Genomic DNA, 12,489 nt, shown 5'->3' on the forward strand with positions numbered 1-12,489 from the left:
AAAAAAAAAAAAAAAAAAAAAATTAAGTATTTGTGATATTATCTTTGAATTTTAAAATAGGTTTTATTTTGGCATTTATTTTGTGTTAATGTTCCCATTTTTACTATTTTTTATCATCAAATGTTTGTATCTGGTTGAGATAACTTTTTACATATTTTTGAAATATATAGTATGTCATAATATATTGGTTCAAATAACAATAAACCATGTATTCATTATTTTCTTCTACAGAGTACTTCTGAAATTTTTATATAAGAGATGACTCGCTGTTTATTACTATGATCATGCATTATTATAAAAATGCATAAATCATATAAAATATAGAGTAATTTGATTTTGGAAGTCTGATCTCTCAACCTCAAATCCTGAGTATTAATATTTATTGGAATTTGGAGACATTCAACATTTTCCCAATTTCTTGATTTTTCTTATGAATCAGAAAAAGATACAAATTTCCCAAGTGATGCCAAGAGGAAATTCCAACGTGGAAGCCTTGCCAGGCACTGTGCATTATGTCACTCAGTCCTCACAGTAGCCTGTGATGTAGAAGCATGTTGGCAGTTCCATGTCACACATGAGGAATCAAAGACATAGATGCAGAAGAGGTAGCACATTCATGACCACCTAGCTAGCAGGTGGTAGAGCAGGTTCCACCCCAGGCTGCCTGAGTCTAGAACACATGTTCTCAGCCAGTGTACCGTCTGCTAGGCAGCAGAGAAGTGGTTCTGGAGCTAAGGAGAAAGGATGGAAGTGGAAATGTGCACTTATATTTATTTCTCTCTAAATTCTGTAGGGCTTCTGGCCCAGGTACACAGCTTGTGTGGGTTACAGTATTGCTGTGAACTGGGGTGTGATGCAATTTGTTGCTTTCCAGACTGCAGTTCCACACTGTTGAACTTCCACTATTCTTTAAAAGAAAGACGATCTAAAGAATATTTATTCTCTAACTTCATTTCAACTAATTACTCTGCTCCAGAGCAGGCCAAGTGAAGTGACAGATTGAGGAATGAGCCCATTTCATTTCAGAAAGGGCCCTGTGCCTGTGGCAGGGAGCAGTCAGGTGCTGGCTGCAGAGATGCGTTGTTGCCTCGACTACCTCAGCAGCCCTCTTCTGCTTCTGGTTAGACCTGTCTTACTCATGTGTCTGTCCCATTCTCTGATTACGTTCTGAGTTCACTCCGGCGTGGTGTGTCAGCCTCACTGAGGAGGAAAGAACAGTGACTTCACCTCTTTTTTGAAGTTGTCATTTTATTTTATTTTAGAATCTTTACAGTTTACCTCTTTCTGCATGCCAGAGTGCTGCTTAGATCAGCTGTTAAAAATTTCCCAAATTCTCTCTCTGGAAGTGTCAACAAAATCACTGATTTGGTGTGAGCTGATCAAATTTCTAGAATTTCAGGATTTAGGAAAACAACAATACAGTGTGTGAAATTGTGGGGTTAGTTGCCCAGAGATTATGGTTTTCTTGCATGATGACATTTGCTAACGTACTGAAGGTGGAGTTAGACAGATGGCTTAGTTTAATACCCATAGCATTGGGACATTGATTGCAAGGTTAGGAAATATTCTACAGATGCATCCCATAGAGTGTTGTGGTTTTAAATACCTTACAAGAAATTCAACTGTGTGTATGGTGGTTATGAGCTTTGGACATGACAGACCTGATATTTTGTGCTGCTTCTTGTGTCCTGTGTGATCTTGGACCAATTGCATAGCTTCTCTGAGCTTTTTCATCTTTGAAAAGTAGGGAATATAAAACTTAAGGTTTGTAAGATTAAATGAGACATGTAAAGCTCTTAGTGCAATGTATGTGGTACACAATAGACACTCGAGAAGATTGCCCATTTATTTATTTATTGAGCACCTTTCTGTGGCTGGGTAATTTCTGAGGATGATGATACAGTGATGAACAAGACAAGCAAGAGTCCCTTATCTTAATGAGACAAGTAGGCAAGAAATTATAATAATGGGGTAAGTTCCAGCACTAGGGATTACAGGGTGCTGGGGAGCACATAGGAGGGATGGTTAAGGAGAGCCTGGGAAATCAGATAGAACACGGAGGAGGAGAAAACAGTTTCCCTCCAGACGGACCCAATTATCTGAGTGAATTCACTGAAAAGCCTCATACATTGATAGCCATCAGAGTTGTTCGTTTTTAAGGAAAAGGAAATAACACACAAGTGTGAACCAAATAACCACCAAGTATATTGACTTGGGTGTGTACAGTACAATTCAAATGTCCAAGTAAGACATAAGTATAAGTCAGTAAGATATCCATATAGTATGGGTTCGACCATTTAAATGCTCCCATTAAAAAACAAAAACAAAAGCAAAAAAAAAAACCCAACCCTCCCTTCCCTGGCCTGTATATTGAAGTTAATTTCAGTGTGTGTTTGATGAGTCATTTGTTAACACTACCCACTATATTATGTTAGAAGGCAGGGAGATAACCCAGAGGGCAGTTGCTGTCTGGGGGTCTTTCAGAATTTGCTCATCCTCACTAGATGCCCCTCTTAAGCACCCTGTATCCTCTAGTGATGGCACTTACCCCACTTATTGTGATTTCTCATCTACTTGTCTCTTTAAGGTACAGGGCTGGGTGTGTCTTGTTCATGATGATATAACCATCCTCAAAAATTATCCAGCACACAGAAAGGTGCTCAATAAATATTTATTTGTTAAATGGTTCTGCTTCTGCCTTTGATCTAAATCGAAATGAAGGTTGCCGGAAGAAACTAAATCTTAGTTTCATGTAAAAGTTGTCAGCACAGGGTAGAGATAGCTCCAGGTGTTGCCCTAGGAGTATGTGGACTTTGTGCCACCAGTGTGCCACCAGGAGGCTTTTCCTGATTTGCTGCCCTTTTTGAGCGGTCAGTGGCTGGAAGAGTTGTGCACTGCCTGAGGGAGACCGCAGTGCAGCCTGAGCTTAGAGGTAGGACAGCCCTCCGTTCAGTTCCTGTTGCCCAGCTGTGTAATCTTATCACTCATGTAAAGCCTCGGTTTCCTTATCTGTTCAATGGCATTGATGATAACAATACCGCTAAGAGTTAGTGTAAAGATTGAGATCATATGTGTAAAAGCTTAGCCAGTGCTTGGCACGTAGTAATAACCATTAACTTAGGTTTTATTATCACTGTAAGTCATTTGCGTTTTGTTTGTAAGGAATAAATCAACTATCCTAATGTTGATAAGTTACTAAAATGTGAACCACTGCAATATTTCTTGGTAATATCAGTGTGGTCACCTGGAAAATGCATGGCTCAGATCTCCTGCTGTGGAACATAATTGACTGACAGCCCCAGTGGCTTCCCGCAGCATCCACCACTGCTTCGCACCCAGGCCACGCTTCGCCTGGGCAGCTCCCAGCCAGTCACTGGGCACAGTGGGGCTGCTAATGCAGGCCCATTCCTGCAAAGTCTAAGATGCCTTTAACAGGTGACCTTGGCTCAAGGACTCCCCATCAGCCTGGTGGAAACTTCCATAAGGCTGTGTTGCAGTCTGAGACACTGCCTCCTTCCTTCCCTCTCCCCTGCACGGGGGCCAGACCTGTACTGCAGTCTGAGCCTCTCCTTGCTTCCTCCAGGTTCCTCTCCATTTCCCTTACTGCCATTTCCTCCAGTAAACCTCCTGCTTGTCTTGGTGTCCACTCCTTGGAGGAGCTGGACTTACACAAATGGTTATCATAGTTGTTGGAAGGGAGTAGCAGTCTACACCCTTGAGCACAGAGAGGGTATGTTTTCCATCAAGTATGAAGCAGACATTATTATAATAAGTTTAACTTTGTATGTTATTGCATTTCTTCAGAATTAAAATTTGGTGTTTCTGATCATAAATTCTCTAAAATAGGCATTAGCCAACATTTCCTCAGGGAAGGCTGCTCACCTTTAGGACCTCATACTAATCTGCAGATTAAGTTCTAAGACTGCCCTTATTTAGGACAGTCCTCTATAGCTCCGGGTCTTTAACGTACATTATTATTTTAGTCTTTAACCTTCATGAACCAAAAAAATCTCTCCAAGAAAAGGTATTGATAGCTCTTCACTGTTTATCTCTTTTTATAGTCTTCTGCTGATTTCTTTGGTTTTCTTATTTTCTTTCCTAAATCCTCACTTGACTGTTACTTTTGTGACAGACCAGGTCCAGGGAACAGTCACCATCCGGAACATCAGCGCCCTGTCATCAGGTTTGTACCAGTGCGTGGCTTCTAATGCCATTGGGACCAGCACCTGTCTTTTGGATCTCCAGGTTATTTCTCGTAAGTATGTAAAATTCTGATGTCCACTATGGGTCTGAATGCCAAGATCTTTGTTAAACTAGGGAATGAAAAGTTCTGCTTGTTTAGAGGTTGTTTGAAGATTAAATCGAAATTCTTTTGATTTTAATCATTACTGAAGATATTTAATAGATGTGTTAGTATGCTTCTCAGCCTCAGCAATACGACTTTTTCTTTGTGATAAAATGTCTTCCCAGGATCATTAGAATCAGATCAGTTTGATTATATAGTGCTATAGACATATTAAAAATTTGTAATGATCTTACGGTCATGGCAAGACCTTCTTGTATTTTTCCCTAATCCCTTATATCTGCTTAAATGTTGGGTGCCCAGGTCATACATAAGCAGTGCAGAAATTTTCTCTTTAGTTGAGAATCCTGGGTTGTTTGAATTCCAGTTGCAAAAGGGAATGATCTGGCTGTGATGAGGTAGCAAGTTATCCTGCTGCTTGCCAGGTTCGTTCGGGGCAGGTCAGGCAAGTAGTCAGGTACGGTCTTTCTCCTGCTCTGCCCTGGTTGTGGCTCTCCTACAGCTGTTCGTTTATTGAACGAATTGCTCATTTATTCAGTAAATGTTTGTGAGCCTGTTGTGTGTTAGTCCTAGCCACTGGGGATACAGAAAATTAAGTGAGGTTTAACTTTAAATGGATACAATACTGTAGGCAATTTTGTACATTTTAAGAAAATTCTTTGGTAGCCTTTTATGTTTATGAAGTTGTGTGAGCATATTCTATTTCTCTTTCTCTCTCTCTCTCCTTTTTTTTCTTTAAATATACCTTAAATATATTTTGCAGCCCAGCCCAGGAGCATTGGACTAATAGCTGGAGCCATTGGCACTGGTGCAGTTATTATCATTTTTTGCATTGCACTAATTTTAGGGGCATTCTTTTACTGGAGAAGCAAAAATAAAGAGGAGGAGGAAGAAGAAATTCCTAATGAAATAAGGTTTGTGTGTCAGATAATTTATCCTGACATTGGCATTGCCAATGTCTGTATTTCTATTCATTTTGGCAGCTAAGATTTCTTTGCTAATCTTATGACTTTAACCAAGGTAGTTAAAGTGGCCAAATGATAGTTTCTTGTATGTTATATCACTCTTCCTCATGGTACTTACTCCTCAGCTTTATTTACTGGATCATGAAAGGCGGGAGGTGGGTAGGGTAGTCTAGCATGTGCCCAACTAGGAGGACACAAGTGAAGAATTCCCCCGTTTCCTCCCATAGCTTCAGGGTGGGTGGGGTTAGGTGGCTGCCATAGTAGAAAAGTGAGTTTAGAACATGTGTTTAATATTGGCATTTATAAATGATGCGAACATAAAGCAAGAAAGAACAGCACCTGTACAGATAGACCAAAGCAGTATGGCTTGGTTAAAAACAGTTCAGTCAAGAATATGAACATCTTAAGGAAACAATGTCAAATGATCTTGAAAGAAAGGTGACTCTTGCCGTATTGTGGAGATATGGGGGTTCAGGCTCAGTCTTAGATGGCATCACATCAATAACCTTATTGAAAATGCTTTAATGACTCCAGTCTACTTAGCATGACATACACAGCCCTTCAGAATCTGACCCTTACCTGCTTCCCTGCTTTTATCTCTCACAACTTCCCTGATCACTTTGTGTTCCAGTCTGTTGTTGTCTTCTCTCATGCCTCAGGGCCTTTCCTGTAGCCTCCACCTTGTTCCTGGACCATATACTCCTTCCCTTTGCATCCATCTCTTCAGTACATTCCTTGGTCTGGTTTAAGTCTAGTCCAGGCATCACCTCCTCACATAAGTTGACTTATCCAGCCTTTAAGACTTGCAGATGTTCTTGCATTGATTGTCACCCTCATTTGACCATAGGCTTCTTGGGTAGAGGAGCTGTCTTTTTCTCACATGAAACATCTAGTAAAATGCCTGGTACTCAGAAAATGGTAATTGAATTAGTTAACATCTTAAATTAACTTAATGACTTCTCTTAGCCTCTTATAATTCTTAAGGGTTTGGACCCTATGCAGGGACAGATTTCATCCCAGTGTAAGATTAATGAGAAAAACCTCTCATCAGCATACGATAGTGATTTCTCAAACCCCAAAAGGCAATAAAATCAGGCCAATTCTAATAGTTTTTTGAAGTTCCTACACCCATAGTTTGGTTTCCTAGCTTTACAGCAGCTAGTTCGGTGGATTTCTTCATGGACTATTTTCCTATTTAGAGAAAAAAAAAAAAAAAAAAAATATACACACACACACACACACACACACACACACACACACACACACACACACACACACACACACATATATACATACACCCATATATTTTTCGGTTATATTGGAGGACACAGTTTTTGAGAGATTTGATACTACTTTCTTGGTTACTCTTGGGGACTGAGAAGCTGAGGGAGAATTTTTCCTAAGTATTGTCTTAAAGGGAATGAATGTCAAAGCCGAGGCCACCAGGACTGCCGTGTTTGCTTTCATGATAGTGTGGTCTGTCCTGAGGGTTTGAATTTCACAGACATATTCACCTGAACATGGGAAGACAGAGTCCTGGGCAGGTAGGTAGGGTAAACCTCAAGTAAATCCTAACAACAGCTTTATTTTTGTTCGTTTTCAGAGAGGATGATCTTCCACCTAAATGTCCTTCTTCTGCCAAAGCATTTCACACCGAGGTGTCCTCCTCAGAGAGCAACACATTTACCTCTTCCAATACCTATAACAGCCGCTGCTGGAGCAACAATCCCAAAGTGCACAGAAACACAGAGTCGCTCAACCACTTCAGCGACTTGCGCCAGTCCTTCTCCCTCCACTCGGGCCATGCCAACATACCATCCGTCTATGCCAACGGCAGCCATCTGGCCCCAGCCCCACAGAAGACCCTGGTAGTGACAGCCAACAGAGGGTCGTCACCGCAGGCCGTGTCCAGGAGCAATGGCTCAGTCAGCAGGAAGCCCCGGGCTCAGTACACACACTCCTACACCATCAGCCAAGCAAGCCTGGAGCGCATTGGTGCTGTCCCTGTCATGGTTCCAGCCCAGAGTCGGGCTGGCTCCCTGGTCTAGGACGCAAGCAGATGGAGTGTGCAGAGAAGAAGCAAAGGGAGCCCCCATTCCAGCGGGGGGCGGGGTGGTGGCGTGTTGGGAAAGACACTTTCCTGACAATGATCCTAGTAAAAAGCACAAAGAAGGAGGCAGGGCTGTGACCCGGCCACTAAGATTGGTAAAATGAACTGGAATGCTCCGGCATGAAGCCTTGTTCGTTCCCCCACCCCAGCTGTCCCAGGATTCTGTTCAAAACGCTGGATCTCACAGATGTGCCAAGCCAAGGAAAAAGGTAGAAGAGCAGAATAGCATTAAAAACCCAAACTGCAGTCCAGATGGGCTTATTTTTTAATTCATGTCTAACGTAATAATTTTTCAAGAGACTAAAGTGCCAGATGGAGTTTAAATAATGAAATTATTTAAAAAGATAGGTGTCTTTAGAAACATACTGAGCAACCCTGTGTTACATCCTGCCTTTCCCCGTCCCCTCTTGATGTAGGGGGCCGAATGGCATAAATGGCGAATACTGGTCCTAGCAGGGCTGGCTTTTGTATCGTAGAATCAAAACTTTTTACACCAACAGAATTCAGTAAGGAATGGGTGAAAACTATAAACTTCTTTGAGGAGCCCCTTCATATTTATTTATTTATCTCTTCCTGGACCATGAATTTCATATTTGGAATATTGTTATATTGACAGATTATTGCCTGTCTATGTTTTTCTAGGGTCTGTTATAGGTCCATGATAGTTACTGTTCATTATTTCCTGGGAAAATATTTTTTAAAAGAAAACTGTTGTTTTTAAAAAAAACAAATACGAGAGAGGCATTGGGTTAGGAAGGAAAAGACTACTGTCAACGCCACGTCCAGTGAGCTTGTTCGTGGAGCCCGGCAGGCGGCAAGACCTAGGTCGCGCAGGCAGCACAGGAGCAGGGAGGAGGGTGGAAGGGAATTCCTGGCAGCCTCTCAGAGCAGGGCCGCCCAGGTCTCCCTTGCTGTCACACCAGGTTACTCTTAATGAGGGCAGCACCCCATGCCTTTGTACTGCAGTTGATAACTTTCTCCTTGTTTGACAAGTTGAGGTTACCGGGTTGTTACAGGGAGGGCAGGAGTTGCTTTGTTTTTGTTTTTCTCAAAATGATTATTTTTGCAAAAGAGATAAGACTGAGACAAAAGGGATGTCTTCAGATATGCTCCTGGGAGGCTCTGCCCTGTTCTTGTCACAGCTCAGGGTTGCAACTTTGCCCAGATGCGTTTTACACCACTGTAAAGAGATTCTTTGTGATTAATTACCTGGCCTTGGGAGTTCACCAGGTAATTTGCAGGCTCTCCGCTCTATTTGTGCTCTGTAGATCTGGCTGTGCTTGTATCAGTGACTCTCTCGCCTTAATCACACTTTAAGCAACACAAATGATTTCTTCCCAGATTTGTTTCCTAAATTATTTATGATGCTGACCCCGGGATTGGATAAGAGCATCTTTTCTTTCCCCAACGTAGGCTCTCATTCCCTCTTCCCACTATGCTTTTGCCCTCTTTTCCTGCAAGCACAGTCGTCACAGGAAGTGGCCTTCTGGTTTTCAGACTTATTTGAATAATGGAAACCAACAGCTGCTGCATACACTGTTTTTACAAGAGGGCTAAGCTCAGAACCTAACCATTGCAATCATTCCAATATTGATGAAGAACTGAATTTACTTTAGCATTACTTATTTTTTCCATTTGACGGTTCTTGACTTTGTAAAAATTTAAATAAATGAATGTCTATACCTTTTATAAAGAAGAGTGAAAATGCCATGACAGATAAGATGATACTATCAGATGTTGTTTAGAAAGCATTTATCTTGCATTTCTTTATTCTTTCTAATTATCTAAAATTCAATAAAAGTTTTATTCGTATAAAAACAAGTTGTCATTAATTATCATATACTAATGAATATATGATTTTGTACTTAGTGTTCTCTTAATGTTGTAAACATTTTCCATTCTGTTAAATAGTATTTATAATAACTTTAATGAGCATATAGTATTCCAAAAATTACTTAACTCTACTCTTATCATTAGAAATTTGAGTCCATTTATCACATGTGTGATTGAAGATGTGATGATCCTTTTCATACACTGAGCCATTTTCCTGTTTCTTTATCTGGAAGTTCATGAAGACAGGATCCATGGCTATCTTTTTCACCCTATATCTCTGTCACCTAGCACAGTGCCTAATACGGGTATTGAGTAGATAAATGATGATTTCTGAACTGGAGTTGCCAAGTTTCAGTTCAGAAAGTTATGGTCGTGATTGTAGCTCTTGATGTATATTGGGTCATTCCTTTAACTTTTTATTTGAGATAATTATGTATTTACATGCAGTTTATAAGAAATAATAGAGCTTCCCATATACCCTTCACCTAATTTTTCCAAAGGGTAATATCTTGCATAACTATTATACAGTGTCACATACTGATATGGATACAATCCATCCACCTTATTCAGATTTCAACATTGTACATGCGCTGCTGTGTGTGTGTGTGTGTGTGTATGTGTGTGTGCGTGTGTGCACATGTGCATCAGTTTTATGGAATTTTATCACGTGTAGATTTGTGTGGCCACCACCACACTCAGGATACAGGATTCCTTGAGTTATTCTTTTATAGTCATAGCCACCTCCTTCCTCCCCAAGTCCATAATCCCTAATCTCTTCTCCATCTCTATAATTTGTCATTTCAGGAATGCTGTATGAGTGGAATCATGTAGTATGTAACGTTTGAGGATTGACTTTTTCTCACTCAGCATAACTTTCTCGAGATTCATCCAAGTTGTCGCATGTATCAATAGTTCATTCCTCTTTATTGATGAGTAGAATTCATGGTACAGATATACCACAGTTTGTTTAACCATTTACCCACTGAAGGGTATGAAGGATATTTGAGTTGTTTCCAGTTTTTGGCTACTACACATAAAGCTGCTATGAACATTTTTTGCAGGTTTTTATGTAAACGTAAGTTTTCATTTCTCTGAGATAAATGCCCAAGTGTATAGTGGCTCCAGCACTATTTATTGAAAAGTCTATTCTTCCTCCAGTGAATTGCTTTAGCACCTTTGGAAAAAATCATTTTAGGCGTATATGTGTGGGTCTCTTTCTGAGTTCTCTAGCTATTCCTCTGATTTTTGTGTCTGTTCCTTCACCAATACTATGCTGACCATTGTAGCTAATTAACAATATTTAACACCTAGTAGAGTGGTTCCTCGTACTTTATTCTTCTTTTTCAAAATTATTTTAGCTATTCTAGGTCCTGTACCCTTTCTATATAAATTTTGGAATAAGATGGTCTATGCCAACAAAACACCTTGCTGTTTTAATAGGAATTGCACTAAGCCTATAGATCAGTTTGGGAAGAACTGGCATCTTTACTATATTGTCTTCCAGTCCATGAACATGTTTTGTCTCTATTACTTAGGTCTTCTTTGATTTATTTCATCAGCATTTTGCAATTTGCAGGATACAGATCCTGTACATGTTTTGTTGGATTTATCCCTAAGTATTTAACCATTATGTAATGTCCCTTTTTATTTCTAGTAATTTTTTTTTTGCTCTGAAGTCTACTTTTTCTGATATTAATTTACCACTTTTGCATTTAAAAAATTAATGTCTGCATACTCTTATAACATTACTGTCATTGTATTTGAAGGGAGTTTCTTATAGACAGCACATTGTTGGATTATATTTTTGTGTCCACTTTGTAAATACCTGTCTTTTAATTGGTATATTTAGACCATTTACATTTAAGGTAATTATTGATATGTTTAGGGCTTAAAGCTGCTATTTTCTTTTTTGTTTTTTTCCTCCTCTATTTCCTATTATCCATTTCTCTTTTCTTACCTTATTGTGGGTTACTTGAACAGTTTATAGGATCTCTTCTTGATATATTTACAGTGTTTTTGAGTATATCACTGTGTATTTTTAAAAGTTTATTCTAGGTATTACAATAAGCATATATAACATATCACAGTCTACTTGTATCAAGATTTTACCACTTTGAGTGAAGTGTGAAAACTTACTTCCATATATATTCCTTTTCTTTCCCCACTTTTAAATATCTTTATCTTGATAAGATAGTGTATAATTTTTGTTTCAATCATGAAACATAAAAACTCATGAAAAATTTATTGTATGCACCCATATATGTGCTCTTTTGTTTTTCTTTCTTTTTTCCTGTTGGTCCAAGATTCCTTTTTTTTTTTTATCATTCCCTTTGTGTTTGAAGAACTCCCTTTAGCCAATTTGTAAGGGTAGGTCTGCTAGCAAAAACTTCTATTAGTTTTCTTTTGTCCAAAAATGTCTTCATTTCCCTTTCACTCCTCACTGGGTATAGTATTCATGGTTGACAGTTCTTTTCTTTCAACCCTTGAAAAATTTGGGAAGTATTGAGCCATTATTTCTTAAAATACTCTTCCGGCCCCACCCTTTTTCTCAAATCTTTCTGAGACTCTGATGATGAATCTTTTGTTATTGTTCCACTGGCTCCTGAGGCTCTCTTCATTTTTTCAGTCTATTTTCTCTCTGTTGTTCAGAGTAAATCCTGTTCATCTGTCCTCAAGTTTACTGACTTCTGTCTTCTGTTGTTTCCTCTCTTCTGTTGAGCCCATCCAGCAAGTTTTTAATTTCAGTCACTGTATTTTTTAGTTTGATAACTTACATTTGATTCCTTTTTTAAAGAAAATTTAATTAGTAATTTAAATTTCAACCTATATTGAGATATAACTTACATAACAAAGTTCACTTATATAAAGCGTACAAATCAGTAATTTTTAGTATGTTTACAGAGTTGCACAGTCATCACCAAAATCTAATTTTAGGACATTTTTCATCACCCCAAAAAGAACCTGTACCCACTGACAGTCACTCCTTTTTCCATGCCATCTTCAGCCCCAGGTAACCACTGATCTACTTTCTGTTTCAATAGATTTGCCTACTCTGGGAGATTTCATATAAATGGTATCATACAATATGTGTATGTTTTTGTGTGTGTGTGACTGACTTAATTTACTTACCATAATATTTTTTAGGTTCGTCCATGTTGTAGCATATGTTATTACTTCATTCCTCTTTCTTTACCAAGATTTTCTAGTTTTTCAATTCAGTTAGTTTCAAAAGAATTCATAATTGCTTACTGAAGAATTATTGAAACATTTTTATTACA

The 12,489-nt window shown here is 39.1% G+C and overlaps 1 protein-coding gene across 2 annotated transcripts in view; it reads left to right on the forward strand.

Annotated features, from left to right (window-relative positions):
- The window catches only part of IGSF11 (immunoglobulin superfamily member 11), an 89,943-nt gene extending 80,747 nt beyond the window's left edge, over window positions 1-9,196 (forward strand). The window contains exons 5-7 of one of the 2 annotated variants that reach the window (XM_024765356.1): window positions 4,133-4,255; window positions 5,067-5,217; window positions 6,872-9,196. In XM_024765356.1, coding sequence (XP_024621124.1) covers window positions 4,133-4,255; window positions 5,067-5,217; window positions 6,872-7,316 — 719 coding nt within the window. In that variant the 3' untranslated portion in view covers window positions 7,317-9,196. The remainder of the gene's footprint in view (window positions 1-4,132; window positions 4,256-5,066; window positions 5,218-6,871) is intronic. The other variant, XM_024765290.1, reaches the window with a different exon arrangement.
- Window positions 9,197-12,489: the final 3,293 nt, after the last annotated feature.

The sequence above is a fragment of the Neophocaena asiaeorientalis genome, unplaced genomic scaffold, assembly GCF_003031525.2.
Source record: "Neophocaena asiaeorientalis asiaeorientalis breed wild unplaced genomic scaffold, Neophocaena_asiaeorientalis_V1.1 scaffold500, whole genome shotgun sequence".
In the NCBI taxonomy this organism is placed as follows: domain Eukaryota; kingdom Metazoa; phylum Chordata; class Mammalia; order Artiodactyla; family Phocoenidae; genus Neophocaena; species Neophocaena asiaeorientalis.